The sequence below is a fragment of the Lonchura striata genome, chromosome 6 (genome assembly GCF_046129695.1).
Source record: "Lonchura striata isolate bLonStr1 chromosome 6, bLonStr1.mat, whole genome shotgun sequence".
Lineage (NCBI taxonomy): Eukaryota > Metazoa > Chordata > Aves > Passeriformes > Estrildidae > Lonchura > Lonchura striata.
The window spans coordinates 37,112,685-37,137,071 of NC_134608.1; the positions used below are offsets into that span (position 1 = coordinate 37,112,685).

The 24,387-nt window shown below is 47.5% G+C and overlaps 1 protein-coding gene across 4 annotated transcripts; it reads right to left on the minus strand.

Annotated features, from left to right (window-relative positions):
* Positions 1–511: 511 nt before the first annotated feature.
* LOC110472108 (transmembrane protein 151B) lies at positions 512–24,099 on the minus strand. 4 transcript variants are annotated; one of them, XM_077784154.1, is made up of 2 exons: positions 24,075–24,099; positions 512–3,842 (listed from the first exon to the last, which is right to left on the minus strand). In XM_077784154.1, the coding sequence occupies exon 2, from the start codon at positions 3,807–3,809 to the stop codon at positions 2,412–2,414; it is 1,398 nt and encodes a 465-aa protein (XP_077640280.1). In that variant the 5' UTR covers positions 3,810–3,842; positions 24,075–24,099; the 3' UTR covers positions 512–2,411. The 4 variants fall into 4 exon arrangements, with proteins under 4 accessions (XP_077640280.1, XP_077640281.1, XP_021389153.2 ...); XM_077784155.1 differs by lacking the exon at positions 24,075–24,099 and adding an exon at positions 23,612–23,664; XM_021533478.3 differs by lacking the exon at positions 24,075–24,099 and adding an exon at positions 23,161–23,321.
* Positions 24,100–24,387: the final 288 nt, after the last annotated feature.

The window sequence follows — 24,387 nt, forward strand, 5'->3', positions numbered from 1 at the left end:
TTTACTTTGAATTCAGAATACAAGGATATCAGGTATGAGTCTGAGCTTTGATTTCAGGCCTGATCCTTTCCTAGTTCCCAAACTCTCCCAAACTCTGCTTGGGTGTGGCAGGTGGCATGGTGTAGATGAGGGAAACTAGGATTGGGTCACATTGGTGGATCTAAATTTGGATTTTTCTCTAAGTTTCAAGGTTATCCAGTTTGGCCCCAGCTCAATCATAATCATCACCCCAAGCCCAAACATTGTTCCTCCACACGTCTGGGATGGTTATTTTTTTTTTAGAGGTGATAAACTAACACATCATATGTGTTATCTGTCTTTTGTGATAAATGCCAAGCTGTCAAAATGAAAATGTCACATAAATCACACATGAAGCATTTACATTAAAAAGATCAACTCATAAGAATTTTTAAAACCTTTCTGATGGTGCCATCATTTGCAGCAGGTTAACCAGGTATTGCCAATGTTTCCATTTCTGGAGTTGAAATAAACACAGCACATCAAAACGGAGTCATCAAACAAGACCAAAATGTATTTAACATGGTGCAACAGTCAATGCCATAAGAAGTCACCATATAAGTATGCAGAGTTACATATAATCTACACATATCAGTATGACTTTACAAATTTCATATTACATGTTGATACACACAAAATGGACTTGGGAAGAAGCACTTGTTGCCAGCCCCTCTGGGGGCTCAGTTTCTTACCTACTTGTAAGGTAGCATGAGACAACACTGGTTTTGAAAGTGACCGTATGTATTGCGATTGTATTGCATCCTCCTGTGAGTCAGAGTGGATAATAATCTCCACCAGCCATGTGGCAAAATGGTATGGAGCTTGCTCAGCATACAACCATCCCTTGCGGGACAGAGGTTTGGCAGGTGTGAGGTCCCTGGTGGTTCTCAGTGTGGCCACAAGGTTTTTGGCCCCTGGCTCCTGGAGGGGGCCAGGCCAGAAGGGAAGAATCCACAGCTCAGAGTGCCATGGCACACTCTGTCAGGACCAGACACCTTCCAGATTTGGAGAGGCTGGCACTAATTCTGGAAGGTGCTACACCTGCTCCAGAGGGAGCCTTGCAGGAAGAGCCTGGAGCCCAGCAGGAGTGGCCAGTGGGGCTAGCTCCCAGCTATGCTCTCTGCCTGGGGCTGGGGTTGCACCACATCTCACCTGGGAATGTGAAGTGGGCTACAGACCAAAAGCCCTCCTCAGGGCACACAGAAAGCTGAAAGGTAATGTAGGCAGTCCTACAACTGCTGTAATAGACACTGTGGGTGGAAGAGCTTCCTAACAGCTCCAGACTCTCTGTGGGAGGGTTAATACTATATTTACCTTTCCCTCTCCAGCCCCTCTCCCCTTGTCAAGCCTGTGCTGCTGCACTCAAGTTGAAGGAATGAAACAACCACAAACCAGGCCTAATGTCCTAAAAATAGTGGCATTAACAGGGCACTAATTTACATTATGGCTCTCAATGATTGCTATCAGGGGGGGAGCTGAACAAAGGTAAACTACAGCTGGAAATGCAGCAGCATCTCTGCTGCAGACCAGGCAGGGCAGTGTGAGTAAAGGGCATTTTGCTATATCAGTGTACATCACTGCTCCTGAAAGAAACTCCTCAGCATTTCTCAGGGGCTTCATTTTGTGGCTGTGTGAGCAGTCAGTAACATTTGTGCTATGAAAACCTTACTTTTGCCCAATGGAAGATAATTACGCCCTGAAAGATATCCTCACTGGCAAAATCCCAGAAAAACTGTAAAGCAGAAGTGAGAGAACTGAAAAAAAAAAGGGAAGATGAGGGTAAAGTAAGAGGAAAAGAACATGAACAAAGGAGAGAAGGAATGACAGAAGAAGAGGAAAAAAAGATTGGGGAAAATAAAATTTAAAAAAAAGCACCTCATTTGGGGTTTGCAGGAGGTGACTCAGCGCCTGCCCATCTGACTTCTCCTTCTGACTTGACTCTGGCTGGCCGTGTGCCTTGTGCCTTGCTCTATCTGAGGTTCTTACCTCACAAAGCATCCAGGAGGGAAAATGTACTGGCAAAACACAAGCATTTAAAATCCTCCAGCAGCCACAACAACCAAATGCTGTGACTAAAATGCAAAAAAAAAAAAAAAAAAAAAAAAAGAATGAGGGTGAGATTGGAGGAGAGGCAAGGAATCAAGGAGCAGAGGAAGGGTGAGGAGTGAAAGAGTGAGAGGAATGGGGAATTAAAGATATGGGAGACCAAGCAGAGGGGGAGAAAATCTTGGAAATGAGATTAGGTGTTGGTCAGAGTCTCTACGTCCTCTTGCAATGGCAGGGGGAAGAGCTGAAACTCGTCCTGCTGACCTGCTGTAGAGACTGACACTTGCAGGCTCCCCACTGGTGTCACCTCTGCAATCCCTGTCCCAGAGCAGAGGAGCCGAGTCATGTCACAGAGAGGTTTCCAGGCAGGAGGAACGCCTGATGTAGAAATGCCGCCTGTCCTGCCCCTCCGGCCTGTGCACGATCAGGACAGGGAAGAATCGGGCATCATGGTAGGTTGGGGGGTTCTCGTTGACAGCCAGCTGGCTGGAGTAGGAGCAGCACTGTTCATCCTGGCAGCCCCGATCTGCAATGCTGCTGCTGCGGCTCCGCCAGAGGCCTGTCCTGTGGGAGCCATGGATGCGGCAGAGGGAGAAGCGGCTGGTGTTGAGGGAGAGGCGGGAGTTGCCGCTGCAGCTGTGGAAAGCGTGGCGGGAGAAGATGGAGGAGGTGCTGGAGGCACGGTTGCAGCGTTCACAGCCGTGGGTCGTTTCTCCGTAGCGACACACCGTGTAGCTGTTGTAGGCCGGGGAGTTGGCCAGGTCCATGAGCATGGCCTCCGAGTAGCTGGGGATCAGCTGCCGGTTGGTGCAGATGTGCCACTCCAGCTCGGTGCTGTCCTGCGTGGTGTCCCGGGGCATGCGGTACCGGTACAAGGGCTCCTCCGCCGTCGTGGGCGCCGTGTACTCCAGGCCCAGCAGCTTCTCCACGTGGTAATGGACGTAAGCAGTCCGATACTCTATGAGTACCCTGAGCGGCCACGATATCATCAGGATAGCTGCCACCCAGAAAGCATAATGGGACACGTACCACGGGAGGTGATCCGGGTCTCCGTAGGCCATCATAAGCTCTTTAAAATCCACATTTTTGAGCTGCATGCCTTCCCTCACCTCCATGTAATCATCTAGCCCCTCAATCTCTGTGAAGAAATGAGCTCTCTGAGTCAGGTAAGAGTTCTCAGACTCAATGTTGGCAAAGCTGAAGCACTTGGTGAACCTCAGCTTGGTGGCTGTATAGCTCTCCAAGCCCAGGAGCTCCTTGGAGATGTCCTTGTAGCCACAGTGAGAGTAGTCAAACTCAGCTTCAGCCACGTGTGTGTTGACCCTCTCATGGTAGACCTGTGTGGTGGTGTAGGCATCACCGTTGCGGTACCGGGTCACCTGCCGGGTTCTCCGTACGAAGTGGTAGCTGATGGCCTTCCACCAGATGCATGGAGTGGCTTGCTGCATGCGGTTGATGCACTCATACACACTGTCCACGTCTGCCTTGTACTGCAGCTCCCTCTTGGCGTGGCAGTGCCAACACTCCACCAGGTACACCACGTACAGCATGGAGAGGAAGGCCAGCGGGATATAAACATAGCCGTCTGAGCACGGGCTGTCATGGTAGATCATAGACTTGCCCTTGAAGGAGCTATCGAAGCTGAGCTTGGTGACTCTGGCCAGCTGACACCAGGCCACTGCACCCAGGCAGCCATACATGAGGATGGAGAGAAGGAGGCATTTCCACTGGGACTCTCGGCACATGCAAGCGCTCAGGGACTGTTTCACGGGGCGTTGCTTCAATCACACCGTGCAAGGGGAGAGAAAGACAAAGAGAGAGCGAGGAACCTGTCAGTCACGCTGCTTTGCACAACACACACAGTGGCTGCTTGCCATCAAGGCTGTGTCTGGCTTTTCTCTCGACTCCCTGAGAACTGGGACACCACCCTATTTAATAAAAATGTCAATATAAACAGAAACACCCTGCCAGGGACAGAGGGCTCTGGACAAAGGTCTTTCCTTGCTTCTTTCTGGCTCTGGGGAGGGAAGTTGTTTGTGTAGCAGTGACACGCTGTGCCCACGCCCTGGTGAGATGGGCACCTCTGCAGGGAGCAAGATAGGTCCCCATCTCCTTCTCCCTGCCTGCTGCCAGCATTGTTTACACACCCTGCCATCTTCAGAGATCGACAGTGCAGAGCAGGTGAACAGCCAAAAAGGTGGGGCTGTGGAATTGCCCCTTTGCCTTGCGAGTGCCCCGTGTGGAAGTTCCCACATGCTGCTCTTGGGGAGGCTCAGGAGCAGCGTCTGTCGCAGAGCTGCAGCCCCACAGGTTGTGCCAGCACAGGAGGACCAGCACTTCACGAAGCTAAAGCTGCTGCCTGACTCAGAGCTGACTCACATCCAACCCTGAAACCTACCAAATGATCGACACCATTTTCTTGGAGATGAGCCATCAGGAAAATGACTAGATTCAAGCACATTTAGTGGAAAAAATTGTTAAGATTTCAGCACGATGCAGCATTGATTCAGGCTGGTTACACCAGCTCTGACCTAAAATACTTGAAAGCTTCAGTGTTGAACCTAAGGGTGTATGTGTGAATATTTAAAACAGCACAACCCCCTCTTTCAAGTCCCAAAAGTCGGGCTGGGAGCAAAGCTGGGTTCACACTCCTGTACTCCCACTTCATCCCTGTGAGGGCAAAACTTCAGTCCTTACCCCAGGCTGGTGCAGTGAATCAGCTGCATTGTCGTGCGATGTTCAGCTATAAAGAAAAATGCCAAATGGAGCCAAGCAGCTCCAACAGAGTTGTGTCCCTGCAAAGAGCAGTGGCAGCATGAGTTACACCACTGGCTGGCAGCTGTCTGTCTGTAGAGAGTGCATGAAGAAAGATCCCCACTGCCCTAGTAGGTAATGAGGAGGGCTGTTTGCATCCCTTTGGTTACTGCCATCCTCTGCCTCTCTCCTAACTGAGGAAATGACAGTGAGAAAGCAGATACACACTGATACTCATGCATCATCATGCCCTCTGCCGAGCCTGATTTCATGCAAAAATAGAAGCACACTGTTACTCCTTCTCCCAAGGGCCCACCTCTAATGCATCAAACTGCTCCGTAGATGCCAACAGATGCTAGGTTCAGGAAATGTCTTTTCTTTCTTTCTCCGTAGATAAATTTCTCCCCAACCACAGAAGATTTTACAAGTTGCTGTGAACACTGCAAAACTAGATTTCATGGGGTTTGGTTTTGATTTCATAACTTTTAATCTGACACTGTGTAATTGCAGAGTATTTTTTTTTATTTTAAGAAGTTACACCAGTATACACTTGCAGGGACTTAGGGCAGGATCTGGCCCTTGATTTTTCCTGATGCACCCAGAAAGAATCTGTAAAAAAAAAAATTATATTCTTATCCCAAAACTTTTGTACCTGTGTCAGAATAAAGTATAATTATTCTGGGCTATATTCTGGCTTCTGCATTCTCTTTACAGCAGCTAAAACAGATGTAGAGAAGCTAAGTGGGTTATAAAGTATGGAGTACATTACTTCTGTAGGTAGGGCAGTGAAAAAAAAACAGTATAGGTAAGAATAAGTCTGTTTTTCTCAGCCTTTTGCATGAAACTTAGAGGAAAGCCACAAGGTGGCTTCAGGCAGTCCCTAAATCAGCTGAAAAATAACTAGAGAAGTTTTGGTAGTGAATTCCCTATGTGCAGCCTATGTGCAGTCACAGAGTTTCAGCTCTTGAAACTCTTGTCAAATGCCCACAGCCCAGTCTCAGTGTGATTACTGCCCCAATGTAGGCTTCTGCCCCAGCTGTACACTGGACCAGGTCAGAGCCCCAGGCCCTCCTGACTCATGGGAAACCCACTGGAAATTACTGACTTTCATTCTTTGTCTCATCTTGACATGAAACTAGAGTTTTTAACTTCTACAGAGATGCAAAAACATAAGCTGTAATGAAGCACTATCCTTTTTTTTTCCTCCTCTGCAGGTTTTCTGAGGTGAAGAAAACTTTAACCATTAACATCTCTCTACTCCACGCCCTGAGACTGTGCAGAAGGTACAGCAGGACAATTTCCCAACACATAAATTTGTGTTCTCATTCAGACTTCTGCCAGTACCTCTCATTTAAAATCACTTATGGTTCACAGAGTGAACAGTGCTGGTGGACCCACCAAAAAATGCCCAGCAGTCAGTTTTAATGTAAGGTGAGTGCTTAAGTCATCCATGCAGCTCCAGGAACCCCATTTTTTCTATGACTTGTTGGAAGCACTGTCAGCCTGGCCCTGGGCACAGCCACATAAGAAAGCTGTCCCATACCAGTTAGGGCACTATTTGCCAAAGGCACTGCAATCCCACCTTCCCTTTATCTCACTTGCTTTGACTAACAACTTCTCTGTGGTCCAATCTGCAACCCACAGGCTGGCTTCTGCTCAAGGGGTGGTTCAACCAGCCCTGCTGCTTAGGGCTATCAGAGGCCATATCACAGTGGGCAAATTCCTCCTAATGTGCTCATCTCTATGAAATGCCATCTCTCCTTTGAGGGATGAGATAGCTCTGGTTCCACCAGTCCTAGAGCAGCACTCATCTGGGTTGGCAGTAGCTCAGAGGTTTGCAGGTCCAAGATGACATTTCTGTATGCATCCTCTGGAGGCATTTCAAAAATGGTCTTCAACCCACTTAAAGGTCTAGATCAGCCCAAGACAGATTTTCTCCACAATTTTCACAGCAGCCTACAAAACAGGCATCTTCTCTCCTCTTTGCATTAGTGAAGACATGCAGCCAACAGAGCTCACTGCTACGTCTCATTCAGACACCTACCAGTCCAGTTCAGCAGGGTCTTCATGTTCAAAAGCCATTGGTAAAAAACACAAGTTCTTTCACCTGGCTCTTTTGGCCCACTGTGTCACTGCTGTTGTTCCTAAGCAAAGCCCAATCTCTACAGGTCCTCAGTTATAAAATGATCTCTCTTCCAGGGTCTACCTCCACAGCTGTACTGCCTGTTTCAAGTTCTGACCATGTTAATCTGGCCTATATCCCCCTATTTCTCTCTCTCTTTGCAGAACTAATTATCTAGCAAAGTTATACTATTAGAAACACTATTAGAATGTTTGTAAGAAAGATACAAAATAGAACATAACTACAATAAAGGTTCAGACATTAAATAATCTAATAAGGAAATATATCTTTTAATCTCTCTCTGCATTATAAATTCATTAATATGTTAAACCAGTGGCTCTCAGACTTTATTAATTAACATACCACCTTCTTACAAGAATTATGTTTGTGGTACTGTGTGGAATTTTCTCCTTTCCGTGCATAGTGTTTCAGATTGAAACAGGGCAAGCTTGTATTTCTGGATGAGTACAATAAATGCTTAAGGAAACTAATAATTTCCATGATAACTTGGGCTAGCCAGCGAACAGGAGCTGCATTCTTTGAGGAATGCTGTGGCATCTATATTGTTTTAATGTGAAATAAAAGCATTATCTCTGGAAAATCTTAATAGAGAAACGTAACTGAAAGAAATAAATGAAGAAAGAAAAGACAGAGAGCCTGACAGAAAGCCAGAGCCAAACACAGAGTAGAATAAATGGAGGCTCAGTTGTCAGGCACTTTGTCTGCAAGCTAGAACTAAAGGGCTTGGTTCTCTAACCCAAACCAAGAGAGATGTCCTCCATTTCCTGCTTGTTGGGGCTTTGCTTTGGGCTTTGCTTCTAGCATTGACCTGAGAAACATCCTGCCAGATTAAATGAGGCACAAGTTGCCCAGAGAAATTGTGGATGCCCCATCATTGGAAGTGTGCAAGGCCAGGCTGGACAGGGTTTGAGCAATCTGGTCTAGTGCAACATCCCTGCCCATGGAAGGGGGCTGAAACAACAGGAGCTTTGAAGATCCCTTCCAACACTAACTGTTCTGTGATCTACAACCACATATTATGAAGAGGAATGGATTTGTCAAATCAAATGTTTCACCCAAAATGTCCCAAACAACTCTGATGACAGTACAAATGGTAAAAAATCCCCTGTTATGAATGGAATGCCATGAAGCAGCAGAGCTGAGCTGTCAGTATCACTGTTTATGAATTTCAAACTGTGTTAAATACACATGCTCTTAATAACATCTTGGTAGTCTCTGGCATGTTGCTGAACTGCTTTCAGAGGCCTTCCTTCTCACTACACCTGACTGGATTGGAAACTCCTGGTAACTCTTACTGAAACTACCCATAATCACATGCCAAAATTCACTTAACCCTTCCACACTTAAAAACAGTAAACGAAAAATATTTTCCAAATTCTTTAGTAGATGTCAGCATGAATGAGAAAAATGCCATGAGTGAGAGGTGGCATGAGTGGAGAGGGCTGTGGTGTGTATTTTGATCCTTGTGAAGAGTGACAAGATTTAGGGATAACTTGCCCTGAGCTGTCCCTAGCCCCAGCCAGTCAGTCAGCCCCACAGTGCTGATCTGTGCTTGATTTTTTCAGCCCATCATTTCTAGAAAGCTCAGACAGAGTAAAGGCTGTGTACCACTCAGCCAGCTCCATATGGTTTGTTTGCTCTCTGATGGTGTGGAGCACTCTGAAGCACTAAAATAATAGATGCTATTTACTTTGGGGCCATAGACACTGGAAAATAGTCTGGAAATCCCTAACTTTTGATGGAGAACTGGAATTTCAACTGACACCTGTAGGAGACAGGAGTTTCCAGGCTGGCAACATTTCAATTATTTATTCTTTAAGAAACTCAGCTTGCAAAGGATAAAACATCCAGGCAGTGGCTGAAAGGGCAATTGCCTTCAAAGGCATCCTCTGATGGCAGATACCCAAGATCAAAAGCACATTTGTGCCAGGGCTGAGCTGAAGCCTCCTTTGCACAGGCATACCCACCCAGCTCCCCCTGGCTCAACAGCAGGCAGGTCAGGTTCTGGCTGCAGCAATTGTAATTAAAACCATTCAAAGGTGCTCCGTGTTATAGGAGAGTGCAGATTTGGGCTGTTAGTCTTGCCTAGTGTAAAGAGGTGGAGAGAGAGAGCCAAGGGGGTGTGCACAGCCTGGCACATCCCCTGCTTAACATCTGGAGCTGAGTATGCTCTGGTGGCAGGAGCAAAGGCCTGGTGGTCAGGATTTTGGCTCTCTGATGCATCCCCTGACTCCTTACAAGTGACCAGATTTAGGACACTGGTAGGTAAGTTGCACCTGGTAACCACCCTAAGTGAGCCTGAAAGTGACTGCACTGGGGGCAGCCAAAAATGGAAAAAACATTACTTTCCCTCAAACCCTGACTTTTCCTTAAAAGGCATCTTCAAAATGGAACACTGATGCTAAAGAACGAGAACAAAACATTTCTGGAAAAGTAAATTGTGCTTATGACTCTAGGTCCCCTTTCTCTTGATGGATACATAGAACAAATTAATTCCTCAAGGCAGAAGCCAAGGTGGTCTGGCTATCCTTGTTCTTCTAAATGAGCTCCTCACTTAGCAGGAGGAGGAAGGGCCACACTCAGAGAAGCCCAGACTGATTCCACCAGCCAGGTTTTTGAATGCCTAACCTGAAACTCTGGTGCCTCTGTTTTGTCAGTGTTGGCTCACTGCTTTTGCTGGCCTCTGGATACAAGCGTGTGGAGCAATGTATCTGAACAACTTAGGCTCAGTGTGCACCAGCCACACCGCTTGTAACTGTTCTTACCAGAATTTTCTGAGGGCACTGTGGAACTCATAAGGTTACTAAGACATAAACTGTGCTACAATAAGAACGAAGAAGCTGAGAAACTGAATACCAGGATCGCAAGAACTAGATAACAGGACTGTGAAACACCTGGACTGTAACCAATCACAGATGCTGAGAAATGGAGGCAAGAAAATGAGGGAGCAAGACAAAGGCACCAATCAAGAAGTGCGATCTTAATAGTTTGTAGAATCTATAAAGTGTGTGTAATGTAAACAATAAACAGCTTCTGCTTGATCATATTTGTCCGTTGTTCAGGGGCCCAGGATTTCCTGCAGGTATGGACTGAGCAAGACCCAGCCACCAGCCATCCACTAGTGGCAGGGATTCTTACTAGAGGATAAACAACCAGACAGTTCTTCAGCCCTTACAGATAGTCACAGAAATTTCTCCTATCAACTTTGCAAGTTTATGCTGGGTCAGGAAGGTTCATCTTATATTACAACCCAATTTACATTTACACTTTAAGATTGGGAGACACTATGCCTCTCCTCATACCTCCTGTGTCTCACAGGCAATGCAATTTCACTCTGCCTTCCTACAGACTGCCCAGAAACCAGTGGCTGATAAAAGCTCATCTTCCATAAATACACTGTTTTAACTGATAGCATAAAAGCAATGAAGAACCTGCAATTCCTTTTGAAATTTGTTCTGGTGATGAACTTCTATTGTCTTTGTAATTTTGTCTCGCTTCAGCCCCCATTCATGGTAGGAGAATGCCCATTCTCCAAGTCATGAAAGACTTCTTTTATATGACTGCCTTTTCACTCAGAAGAGACTTCTCCATTCTAATTATGATCTCTCTCAGCCTTCTTTTTGATAATTTAAAGGAGCCAAGGTCTTCAAGTCCTTCACTTCACTGCTCTACCTCTTTCTGGTGCTCTGCTCTCTCTTCAGCTCTCTCTTCTTAAATCTGTACCTTGCAAGTAAATACAGGACTTCAGCACTTATTTCACTGGCATCATACCAAGAAATAAAATCACCTTCCACTCCCACTCACTCCCCCTTTTTACTGTCTTCAAGGGTTGCATCAAGATATTTCTACCCAGCAACATCCCAGGAGTTCATGTTCAACCTCTCACTCACTTGGCTCCCAGGTATTTTTTGAGTCACTCTTTTTTAGGACAGCTGAAAGATTGGCTGTACTCTCCACTCTGAAATGTGTAACTTCAGATTTGGCTTTGGATTGAGTAAAAAATTATAAAATTAAGGAGATGTCTAAACAGAACTGTGCTCATATCTTCATTATAGACCTGCCTGCTAATGTTTGTGCCAACTGTAAATGTTACCAGCAGTGGTTTTATGCCTAATTCCAGTGAACAGTTTCAAATCTGGTAATTATTCCTGCAGATCTCTGCCAGTCTAATAGTTAAATACCCCATTAACTTATACAAGACAACTGTTTTCACAAAGCTAAGTGCCAATCACAAAAACAAGGCTGTAAGCATTATATGGACACTGAGGTGCTCCTCACATTTCCAGGGTTCACTGCCAGGAATAATTCCATGAGCAGCTCTACATTCAATACTAAGAGAAAACTTCCCAAAACTTCAGTAGAGCATATTATCACCTATATTGCTAGGTATGACCTCCAGCAGCAGCTGTATTTTACTCCAGAAGTAGATGTGTAGCAGTGTGGGCTTGAAGCATCTCTCATTCTAGCTGCTTCAGTAGAGCTCATGGCATGCAAATGGTTATGGTGACACTGAAAAAGCCCTTGTTTTGTCCCCTGCCAATTTTAATAAATAACTTATTTTTAATTAATAAATTTGAACTGAAAGTTGCCAAACTGACACTAATAGAAGGGGAAGAATTAGCCTGTGATGTCTAAAGGAAAATAAGACAAATTATCTTGGAGTCACATTCTTTAAACATTTGATATATAATTTTGACTTATCCTTGCTATTTCTTCATATATATCTATTGACAAAAGGACTTTTTCCTCTTCTGTCAGACTTCATACTTCAATCTCCTTGAAAACTCCAGCACGAGCTGTATAAGCAGAAAATATGCTGCTGCAGCATGAATTTATTCTGTTTGCTTTGTGGACAGTTTGGGGCCCAAGCTTGACTGTCTGTGCCTGGTTGACAGAGAGGTACCTGTGTTCCCCGATTTCAAAAGCATTACAATTCTCTTTTGGAGAGATAATGTCAGAAGCATTTCCTGTCCTTTTAAATCCCACATGCATTTGTCCTTGGTGGCTGACCTCAAGAGCTGCAAATTTGCTGAAGGAAAATGCTATCATGTCTGAAATGAAAGAATGAGAGAAAACAGAGGGTAGCAAAGATGTGGCCTGAACGGAATTAGAGAAATGAGAGGGAAACATGGAAGGTGAAAAGAATGAAAGAGGGAAAAGGATGGCCAGGACATGCTCCAAATGCCAGTGCCACTGAGGCAGGGGGAGGGTGCTGGCAGGTGAGGATAGAGACCAGTCAGCCTGGGCAGGGGCAGGAGGCAATCACGCCAGAGAAAGGACCTGGGTGAAGATTAATGGAGGCAGCACTGAGCCTGACAGCACCAAAGCATCCTGTGAGCCAGCAGTTACCCCAGCCCATCCATGGCCTGGAAAGCAGATACTCCTGAATGGCTGCTTTCTCACTGCTGGGAACTTCCCCAGAAACAGATCTATGCCCCTCTCTCCTCCCCACAGCCTGAGAAGTAAGATAAGGCTGTGCTAAATTGAACCAGAGATTTCCACAGAGGTGAGAGCGTACTGCAGGGCCGATGCTACAGCTGTGTCTCAGCAGAATGTGGCATCACAGCATGCTCCTGCTGTCTGCCAAAACCTGGCTTTGGGGCTACAAGGTGACTTGGCTGTCTTCAACAACAAAACAACCCCACATCTTGTGATTACTCATGTAAGCAAAGAGTTAATCTTGTATTTTTTCCTCTTATTTAGCAAGAATAATCTTCCTGACCATGGGGGAAAAGGAATGGGGGAAAACACTGAGAGAGGTCTGCAAAAAAAGAGATAAAATCAGCTAAGAAAGAAGGAAGAAATGGTGGATAAATTAATATCAGTCATAACTGAATTTGGCCCTGTGGATTTATGCTTGTGATTAATATATCCCAATGGGATACTTGAGAGAGAAAGAGTAATCAATAACCACAAGTCATACACTTTGGCAGGTGGTGACCAAAGTCTAGATGAAAGCAGAATTTTGTCTCTAACTATGACAGACTCCTCAATCTTGGTCAAGACAGGGCAGGGGAGGATGTTCCGCCTCCTGATGGTAGGATATAACACAGAGGACCACTCAGTCCTTGCTCCTTGCTAGACAAGCCCTAGGCTGTGCTATTAATCAGAACTGGGGAGAACCCTTACACCAGGACCAACCTCTGGTGCTGAGAAGGGCTTCACCACTTCTGCAGTGGACTGGGATGATACAAGAACAAGGAGATTTCTATCCACTGTCCCCAAGCAGTCACAACAGATGTGGGTGCATCTATCATCTTCCAGCTCCTTAGGTGATCCTGGAGAAAAACCAGCCTGAGAAATCTGGGGTGGCAAGAGAGATGACAATTGCAGAAGAAGTGCAACTTCTCACTGCTTTCCAGGGCTAAATGAGCTCTCAGGTCAGATGCTCATTAGTACAGTGAGAAGGAGCCCGACAGGCTGTGCTAACCCAGACCTTGGTGTAATGGTGTGCAGAAGTGCTCCTCCACCATGTGACCCAATCCTGGCACCACATGGGGTATCAGTAATAAGGCCTGGTAAGGAGAAAGGGAGATATTACAACAGTCATCTCATCAATCCCCTCCTGGGGAGCTGAAACAAAATGCCTCCTGCCATCCGTCTTGAACGGCAAGAAGCCCATTACCCCTAGCTCCTGCTGAGCCAGTAGCACGGAAAGGGAAACACAAGGGATAGAAGGCAACAAAAAAAAAAAGCCATTTTGCATCAAAGATAATCTCCCTCCAGTCCTTCAACACACAGATTTGTTGCTGCACATCTATTTGCTCATCTGCCACAGAACTCCTGTGAGAATAAAAAGTTCCGGCAGGCAGGGGCCATGATGTCAGTGTATAGCAGAAATGCTGTTACTAGGTTTGAAAATAAGAACCTGCATCATGCACTCCATGTGTTTGTAGCGTCACTGGCTCAGGCGTTGGCAACTGCCCTCCTGTGGTGAGCAGGGATTGTCTGGTTTCTCATGATTTAAATCCCTGTGGAGACATAATCTCCTCCTTCCATCAAGGGAGCTGTCAGGGGGAACACCTCAGGGCAGGCAGGTTCACAAAATGGTACTGTTAAATCCTTTCCACAGATGAGCCTATTGCAGGACAAGTCAGAACTATGAAAAGACACAAATCTTGCTGATCCACCTGAATTTCAAATGCTAGGATGCCCCAGAAATACTATACAAAGACAGTCTGTTATTTCACACTAATCATCCTCATGTATTCAAGCCAGCATCTGAAGAGGAGGAAAGCAGAGGTCAGGACAGAAGGAGCCTACAGTACTCTAAAATGTCATATTCAGGATTAGGTCCGGCAGGATACTTCTGAGTTCTTCAAGCAGAAATAAAGGAAATCACAGAAAGAAAAGCCATTTGGATCCCTGCCACCATATATGCTGCTCATTACAGCAGGATAGGAAAGCCACTCAGTACAATACAAGGGTGCATATGTGATTGTCATAAAGAATTTGGCCCTAAACACATCCATAAGTGATGCTTCCCCAAGCTGCTCCAAGGAATACTGTGCAGTTGCATCTTCAGTGCCAAGGAATCCTAGCAACAAAATGGTCACGATTTACAAAATAGAAATCAGGGCTATTTTTGTGGCAGCTTTTTATAAGATCACCAAAATGCTGCACTAACAAAATTACTGCTTCCCCCCCCACATTGCTGATGTTGCTGCCACTGGATTTCGACTCCATACCAATAAAAAGTGCATATTTGGAGGCAGAGGATTTTTCCCAGTAATGCCAATGCTGGGTATGAGTTCATCAGGAAAGGAAGGCTGGGTTTCAAACTGCCTCAGAGCAAGAGAGTAACTCCAAGAGCAGTTCTTTTTTTCTATGCTTTAAGAACCTATCATACTTAGCTTATATTACTTACTCCCTGCCCTGAATATTGGTGTTTTCCAGTAGACACGGGGTAAATTTTACAGGCATAACTAAATGGCTTACCTCAACACTTAACACCTAACTGATAAAAGCATGACACAGCTACAAGAAAGCTCCTGGGATTCAGTTTCCAGCCACTGTTGGATTAGTAAGGCCAAGGAATTACATAAGCCATAGGTGGCTGTGTCACTGATTATTTTGCAGCCTGCTTCATGCCTAGGCAGCCACTTGCCCCCCACCACAGCCAGCGATGCTGCACAGAGGTGCCCTTGCCCCTGCTCCCACACTGCAGGGACATCCTAAAAAAGGACTGATGGCAGCATCTATCCATCTGTTCATCCTGTGGCTGCAGAGTGGAGTGATCCTCAGCAGTGCGCTCCAGCCTGTGAAACCCAGACCCAGCTCCCTGCACCCTTGGCATGCTCCTGCAGCACAAAAGTACCAGGGCCCCAGGGATCAGCCAGGTGCAACTTGCTGACTGGTGCACTGGTGTCCACTCAGTGGCTTTGCTGAGATAAAGGGAAAATTGACACCAGCCAAGGGAAAACAGAAGGACAGTGGGACCAGCTCCTACTGCTTCAGCCCTTGAGGGATGGGGACATCAGGGAAGGGAGAAAGGGAGAATAGCTATCTGCCAGCCTCTGTACTTGACAAAGTCTTATCTGAGTTCAGCACAAATGCTGTAATGCTTGCTTTGTTCCCACCTTTACACAGGAGATGCAGCTCCCCAGGGGTGAGAGAGGAGCAAGCAGGGAGAGGGGGCTGGCTGTGCTCCAGCAGGTGTGTGTTCTCCTGTGCTGTGCACACCATCAGCCTGCAGCAGGGGATCTTGGTGCCATAGTCCAGGGGTGTACAGAAGCTCATTGCTTCCCGCTCCCAGGTTCCTAGGGTCACTGGTGCTCTCCTCATCCTTGAGGGGCATGTTCTGTGCCTTAGTGTTCTCACCACTGCCACAGGTCTTGTGTCCTGCCCAACCTTCCTTCAGCCTCAACATGGGGAAGTGGGGGACTGAAGCCAATCTGGACAACAGCTATGGATCAGTTTCCCTGAGGGAACAAGCAGAGAGCCAGTAAAGACATCCTTGTGAGGAAGAGGCCAGAGAGGTGTTAGTTCCACACCAGTTCTCTAGTTTGCAGCTTATTCATTGAATGCTTCTGTTTAGAGACTTCATAAATGAGAAAAATAGTTCATGATTATGAATCCCTTTTAATCTTTGCTCAGTCTAAAGGAACACCTTGAGATTTAAATGAAGGATATAGAAACAGCTCTCAAGTCCTCAGGAGAAATATGATCCAGGACTGATCCAAGCTCCTGTGAAGTCTGGGTAAGTCTTTCAAAGGGATCTGTGAATGAAGATTTGCCCAGAATCATGGTGTTTTATTTTTATCCTCACTTATTTGCAAGGCCATCCTTTTATCTAGCTAAACCAGAACAACATGGCTCTGTGATTTGAACTGTCAACTTCCAGCCCTCCCATGTGTGACCTCCCAGCCAGAGCCCTCCAGCCACACCTCAGCAGAGGCAGTGCCAGCCCCCCGGTGCTGGGCTGCTGCAGCTCAGGCTGTGACCATGCCAGGTCCTTCATGCTGCTGAGCTGAGCATCTCTCGCAATAACACCCAGCCACTACTCAGGCTTCAGCTGCTCTGTCAGATTTGGGGAGTGTGTTTCCCCATCTCTGCACCTTGCTGAACACAGCTGTGACCTCAGCGTGTCAGGTTTTTATAATGGCGCTCCAGTTAAGGATAAGGGAGTATCCCAGCAGCTAATGCTTCCCTGGGAGAAACAAGTTTTCATTATAAATAAAATTTCTCTCTCCTTCTTGCTTCTCTGTGACACATTCTGCAGCAATATGTGACAGCACAGCAGGTGAAAACTTCACTGAAAATTCATTTAAAAACCTAATGGTTAAAAGGAATGCTGAGAGCCAGGAAACCTGGCTTTTATTTCTTGCTTTGACTTTGACCCATGGCATGCTGTCAGTACACTTCTTACACCTCCTGAAGATACTGAAAAAATAGCACTTAAAAAGTGATATCACATGAGCATTGCAGCAGCACACTCCAGGAAGGTGCATGATCTGCATGTGAGCTGTTGCACCCTGGCACTCTGAGTACCAGCTGGTGGGAAGCAGAGGATTTAGCTCCTTGCCCTGGCCTGCTGACAGGCAGTCCCCTGCAGAGAGCCATGGAACACCTCAGGCCTGAAGACTGACTGTCACCCTCACCTTTTCAGCACATGCCCTCACTACACTCCTCTTCTACCAGGTAGTGGCACTTCTGCCTGGCTACCTCACCTCTAGGAAGCCATGAGAGAGCTGATCTCTTCAGTTTTGGTCTTTAGAGGGACTCTAGTGCTGGCAGGACTCTACTGGCAGATGCTACCACCCCAGCCTCCGTGGTGCTCTGAGCTCCCTCTGCCCATTGCAGGGTGGGAAGGTGGCATGGTTTGTTCTTGTGGGCGTGTTGTGCTCTGCAATTCTTGGGCCAATTCCTAAGGGCAATCAATCACACGAGTATGAAGAAGGCCTCCAGCCATAAATCCATCACCACAAATCAGTTCTTTCCCAAAGCCATGACCTGAAGAAGTCTCTGACTGATCCCATTCCCTTCCCTGCTAAGGTCACGTTATTCAGACTCCTCATTGCCAGTCACCTCAATTACCTACCCTTGGTTTCCCTGCCAGGAGCTGCTTCATGACCTGCTCTTTGCCCTTTGCTGTCAGCTCCCACCTTGCCAGGCCCTGCTCTCACCAGCTGGTGGCTGTTTCCAGCCCAGTATCACCAGTCTTTCCTGAACAAGGCCTCTGGTGGCTGAATGCTGAACTGGGATGTGCAGCACCGCATCTGTACAGGAACAGTGCTGTGTGTGAGTTGGGATTCTCTGTGCATTATTCACCTGATGTAAAACCACGGAGGCCAAAAGTTCACACACTTCAGGGGGTGTGAGCCCCCTCATCCTCTCCCAGTGACATGTGTGGCACCTTGAGAGAGGCTGCCAGCTACATCAGATACTGCTCCACAACCTTAACTCCACACTGGGAAGGCTGCCAGCCTCCTGTGCCATGCACAGCCAGCCTCGTCCATCCTTCCCACTCGTCATCTGTCACACCTGTTTCAGGCACTTTTCTTCCTTGCTTTTACTGCAGGGGAGATGTGGGCAGAGGAGAAGCTGGCATGGGTGCCTGTCAAAGGCAGCCTCAACCCCCATCCCCCCAATGTGGTGCTGCTGGCAGAGACCTGCCCAGCTCCACTTCAGCAGTGTCCTCACTATAACACATGGTTGGCTCCCCTGCAGAGTGCTGCTGAAATGAAGCTGCCCCATTAAAGTTTTGGGGAGTTAACAGAGCTGTTACAGCAACTGTGACCTCAAAAAGTTTCACTAGGTGCTATTTTTAACTTTACAGGTCTTAAGCTCTGAGGAGCACAATGAATGATTTGAGTCTGAAAGTGAACTACATTTTTCGTTATTAGAACTTAAAAACTAATTAACTACTTAACCATGCTTTATCCAAAAAGTAGAATTTCTGAAAACTCAGACACAGCCTTATCTGCTGTGTCACAACAGCGTCACTGTAACAACTGAAGTGCCTTACTGTGCTGGTGGTAGTTCAGCAGCCATTTCCTTTGGTGTCAATTCAAGACAATGTGCTAGGACACATGGTGAAACAAGCCCTATTCACTGTGGATTACTTGGGGATACTTTACTCCTTTTACTCTCTGTTTCCACAAAGTCCCTGTGCACTGGCCGTGAGCTGAGCTATTTTCTTCCAAGGTGCAGAAACAGATGAAAAGAAGTAAAGTGCTGCATTCCCAGGGAGAATATACCTCCTACCTCACTCTTGCAATGGCTTGCACTGATTGCAAAGCATCCTTGGTATCCACACTTCCCTTCTTGGGGGAGATCATCCTCTGGGGTCTCTGAAGTGAGAAAGGGAGAACAAGGGGAGTATTTGGGGCTTCCAAAAAGTGTGCAGACCCATTGCTTTTCCACCAGTATGAGATGTCCAGTGTCAGGTCTGTCCACCTGAAAGAACAGCATTAGAAACCAAATCTGAAGGGGACCTACCACCAAGTCACCTAGTCTGTCCCTTCCCCATGATGCGACATCTGCACATTTTACAGCCATTTGCCTAAATTGTCCTTGTAACCCTCCAGCAGCAGAACTCCATTAGCTCCACAGTTGCTACAGTCCAGTGCTTCACTGAGAAAATTCTCCCACTGTAGGGGTTGAAAAAGTCAGCCTGAAGGAGCAATTCACTTCATTCTCAGCCACAGTGATGAGAAGCAGAAGACTCTGCCTGTAGTGGCCAACACAACTGGAGACCAGGCTGCTCTCCAGAGCGCAGACACATTCATTTGGTATTTCCTATCTACTTTTTTTAAAACTCTTGACAGTATCTCATGTGAAGTGCAGAGAAGACAGCCAAGTCCAAGGCACCAAGAAAAGACATGTGATCAGAACATAAAGTGGGACAACAAAAAGAACAGGAGCAGAAAAAAAGATGCAATTGCTCAGCTTGGATTTTCTTTTGACAGAATCTGCAATGCAAATACTGCCTGAAAGTGCAGGATCATGAAAAATACTGACACTCTTGATGGACTTTTTCCTTTGTCTCTGTGAGGGAGATAATTTGGAACAAGGAATGAGGAGCACTCTTTGGTTTGTGTCTACTGAATAGACCAAGGGCAGGAAGGGAAGAGAGGAGACAGTCCTATTTGATTTTCACTCAAGAGGGGGAATATCATGCATTTTGCCTTAAATAGATAACTGTTTGGTCAATCATACTCACTTGGGATGGTGACAGCCTTCCACCAGGCTAACCAGCACCTATCATTCAGGGCATTAGCTGAGCAGGTTTTTGCATGAGGTTTGGAAGAGCCAAGGAGAAGGAAGACAGTTTTCCTAGGAATCATGCCTCACTCATTTCCTACCCTTCTCTGGACAGTGTCTGTTGTGTGAGTGCCCTGGGCAGCTTTAGAAGGGGGAGGTTTACAAGGAAATAGCCCCTCTCTGGAGACTGATACCAATGGTGTCTCAGCAGCTTTTGCTTGACCCCTCACCCACCTGGGTACATCTCAGCCCATAGATGGGGACAATTTAAAGTTAACTGGTCTGTTAGTAAGGGCTGTATGCCTTGTGTTTTCAATGCCATGAAATAAGCCTTGACAAATAAAAGAAATGTTGGGGGAAAAGGATAAAAAAGCTGGATAACTAAATGGTCAATGCCCCAAGCAGAAGGTGTCTCTCCAGGGGCACACTGAAGAGGAAAGGTCCCATCTACCCTTTTGACTCGACAGCCTGTAAAGCTGCAGCGTGCAAACAAGCACTAAGTATGGTCTCTTAAAACACCCCTTTGGCATTGTTGTGACCACAAGTAGCACTTTACAAATTAGCCCCTGTTGCATTTTGCAATGGCAACACGAGGCAAATGAGGCAGTTTTAAGAGGCCCCTCTTTTCTGTAAAATTTCCATCAGAAAGCTAATGGTTGTGGGTTTCAGGAACATTGGTCCATGAGGTTTTCCTTTTTATTTAAATAGCTTAACTGATTACATTATGTCATACCCAATTTAAGTTTTTAAATATAGAAGAGAAGATAAAAACAGGCATGGACAACTGCTGTTTGACTTTGCCAGTACAGACAAGACAAATACATATTTCAAAATGTCAAGTGGCTGCTGCTTTCAGCTTTCTTCAGTGATTTCTTGGCTTTGGAAACAAAAAAATGCTGTTTTTACTCACCAGCTTTGTTTTCCTGAAAAAAACCCTCTTGATTTCCAACAAAGTTTTAAAGATTTTAATATTTAAGACCATTTCCCAATTGAGTTATGAATTGGTAGAAATTAAGAAAAGTCACTATCAAATCTTTGGTGTAGATATAGACTGTCACAGTAACGAGAAAAGCAGCCAGCCTACTATTTAACCAGGGCAGTACAGAGCAGCAGGTTGTGGTATTTCAGAGAGGAAAGCAAAGGCAAGTATCTCCAGACAATCAATCTTCAGTAATAACTACTGAAACATTTGGAAAAAGGAATCCTTTGCATACTCTCCCCTGAAAGATCTTGATTCCTCTTCACAAGAGTTTGTAGAATGGTAGAATCCTATACTAATAACAAAAGCACACCTGTTCCAGGTCATTCAGCTCAAGCAATTAATGTTTCATTAGAAAAAAAGCCAAATCAGAACACTGTTAGGTAATATGAGGCTTGCTCTGATATTCAGCAAAGTCAGCAGGAAACCTACGTGGTCCTTGGCAGAAGAGGACAAGGGCTGAGGCAGGAAGCTGAACTGCTGCTCTCCTTCCTGCTCCGCAGCTGCACCTTCGCACATCCTTCATTCAAAAATAAAAACTTAGACTTCAGACACATTCTCTGTTACTAGCTCAGGGTTGTATTGATTCAATACCCAATAAAGGCAATTTTCAGTCATTATTACTATTTAGGTCCATGCATTTGATCTAAGTGAAATCCATAAATGATAAGGCTTAACAGAGGAGCCCATGAAATGCTCATTTAATATCAATACAGGGCACTCACATGCAACTGCAGGCCCAGGTGCAAAAAGGCTATTCACATGGTGAAGAGGAAGGCATGAGGAAAGACCAACATTATAGGACTGCAGTGTTAGGATATCACAGGCGTTTGAGATATAGAGTCAAATGTGCAAATGTTTGTGTTGGAACAGAAGAAGAACTGAGAACAGGATGAATGAAGCAAGATACACATAGTGCTTAGCAAAGAGATCAAGTGCTTTCTTTCTACAAATGGCTTAGATGTTTTTATGGTGGACTTAATACATTGGAAAGCCTTCAGTAGCTCCTGGTCCTAGACCAAATAAATTTAAAAATCCCTTCCAGCACTAAATATCTATTGATCATCTGCAGGGCTGTAATTACATTGGTGTGCTCTACTGCTGGAACACCAGCTGTATCTTGGATCCAGCCACAGCTCTTCACAGTGAACTGTGTAGCAGGTGTTTAAAAAGCAATCAAACAGGAGAAAACCCTAATTTTCACCCATGGATGATAGTTTTTTCAACCTGAGCTGCAAAGCCAATATTCAATTATAGGTAGTTTCAACTGCTGTTTGAATTTCAGTTAAGTATCCTGCAGCTTCATATAGGCTTTGTTGAGGCTACTGGATTTTGACTACAGGATTATATGACTGTTGATGAGCCATGGGACCTGCTAACAAAAGCTTTAAGCAGACTGACTGCACACAGCAATTTTCCAGGGCTGCATTCACTTCTGTTTTCAATTTTCTCTTCTCTAAGCCTGTTTCAAGGCTGCTCTCTGCATCCCTAGGAGCATGTACATTCGTTTTTAACTCCATATTATGAAGAAACTTCACTCACTTCCATGAACTGCACACGGATTACATGATGTAAATGGCAGATCTGTCAAAACTGTTGGAAGCAAAGACTACATTAAGCATAGAAGAAAAACCCAGATATTTCTAAAATAGGACAGCTTGCTGTCCCAGGTGTGCAGGATAGCACACACACATTGTCACCTACTGTCGCACAGCCCTGCAGTTCTGTCTGGCCAATATTTCATGGCTCAGGATTCCATGTCAACACTCAGACACATCAATTATTCCCTCTCTATGATGTGCAAGGCTACAGTAAGTGCTTCACAGATGATCTGAAGAAACATGTTATATTTTCTCCACTGTTTTCTGCTGCAGATGAGGCAACAGGAGTGCCTAGGCCCCAAGAGAAAAGGAAAGGCATGACCTCCTCCTTTGCCCCCAAACACCTGAACGCCACAGAGCCCCGTACTGCAAGCCCGTTCTTAAGCTCCTTGTGCCCCTCCTGCCACCTCCACCAGTGCCTCGCAGAGCTGCAGTCTCCTTGACCATTTTCCCAAGTCCCCGGGAAGAGGTAGGCTCTCCTAGGCCAAACCCCAAGGGGGCTCATTTGCCCAAACTTGCACTGGGCAGGCCCCCTTTCGCCCCCGCTGCATCGTTCCGGGGCAGAGCCGCTGGCCCAGCCGCCGCCCCGAGCCCGGCAGCCGGCGCAGGGCTGGGCGCCGGGGCCCGTCGGTAAAACCCCGCAGGCGGCGGCCGCGGGGGTCCCGCCGGCGGCCCCGGCACTGCAGGGCGCGGCGGGGCAGCACCGCAGCGCACCGCGGCTGCAGGTACCTGAGCAGGCTGTAGCTGCGCTCCTCGGTTCTCCCCGCGTCGCAAACACCCCCAGCCGGGGCATCCTCCTCCGCCGCGGCTCCCCACACCCCACCGCCCCGCAGCCCGTGCCCGCGGCGGGGCTGCCTTTGCCCCTCCAGCCTCCCCCGGCCCGGCCCGGGGCGGACGCCCCCGCCGCCGCTCACCTCCTCCCGCTCGGCGGCGGCGGCCCCCGGCGCGGGGGTGCTGCCCGGCCCGCTCTCAGCAGCCGCCTCGGCTTCCCCCTCCGAGGACATCCTTGGCCATCACCGGCAGTTGCGGCGGCGGCGGAGGCTGCGGGACCCCGAGACGGCGGAGCCCCCCGCGGACCGCGCCCCGCGCCGTGGCCGGGCTGGGGCGAGCCGCCCCCCGCGCCCAGGGCCGCCCTGCCGGGTGCTCCCGACTCCCTCCACCATCCCAGGCAGGCGGGCAGGGAGGGTGGGAAGGAGGCGGCGGAGGGGAGGAGAGAAAGACGAGGCGGAGTGGGGGGGTGCCCCGGCCGCTCCTGGCCCCCCCAGGTGGGCAGGCGACTGCCCGGCGGCTCCCGGCGCGCTTCTGCGGGCGTCTGGGAGCTGCCGGCTGTGTCCCCTTCCCTGGATACGACCTCGCAACCCCTACCCTTCCGGGGTGCCCTGTCTTGTCTTCTCCTCAGGGGGAGCCTCGCTTCCCATCCCCGGGAGCGCCCCGGGTGCACCCCTGCCGCCGGCCACCCCCGTCTCAGCGCACTTCACGCCTCCGCCGCCCGCAGCTCAGCCTCGGCCACTTCTCCCGCTTTTCCCCAGCGCCCGGACTTCGCCCGGGCCGGCGGCGGGACGCGACCCGGCGGCGGCAGCAGAAGGGGCAGGAGGAGGAAAGCAGACCCGCGGCAGCGCTCCCTCACGGAGCAGCCCGGCAATGCCCCACTGCTCTCCCTGGTCCTGGACCCGCGCACCGGGAACAGAGGGCAGCGCTGTCGGGACGGAGCTCTGGGGCTGCTCCCGCACCCCGCAGCCGGCCCTGCTGCCCTCCTTCACCTCCTTGTTCTCGGAGGAGTAGCTGGCAGAAGAAATGGAAGCACCCAGTTGCTCCTGCCCCTTCCTACCCTCCCTGCGGCCTGAGCATCTCCTCTGGTTTCATCTGCCTCCTGCACAGGCTTACCCCAAAATTGCAGCCTCCTGCAAACTCACTGCCCTGTCAATATTTCTTCCTCCTGCTTGTATCTTGTGTTCAGCGCATCCAGTCATGATTGGCTCTCCTGCTGATCAGGACTGGTGTACTGCACCATCTTACCTTGGCATGTTTGCTTCATGCTTCATTATACTTTCGTAACTCTCATCTCATTTGATCCATTTCTCTCAGTGTGCCTTAGAGCAGCATATATTTTAAATCCTTCATAAAAATCTTACAAACAGGCA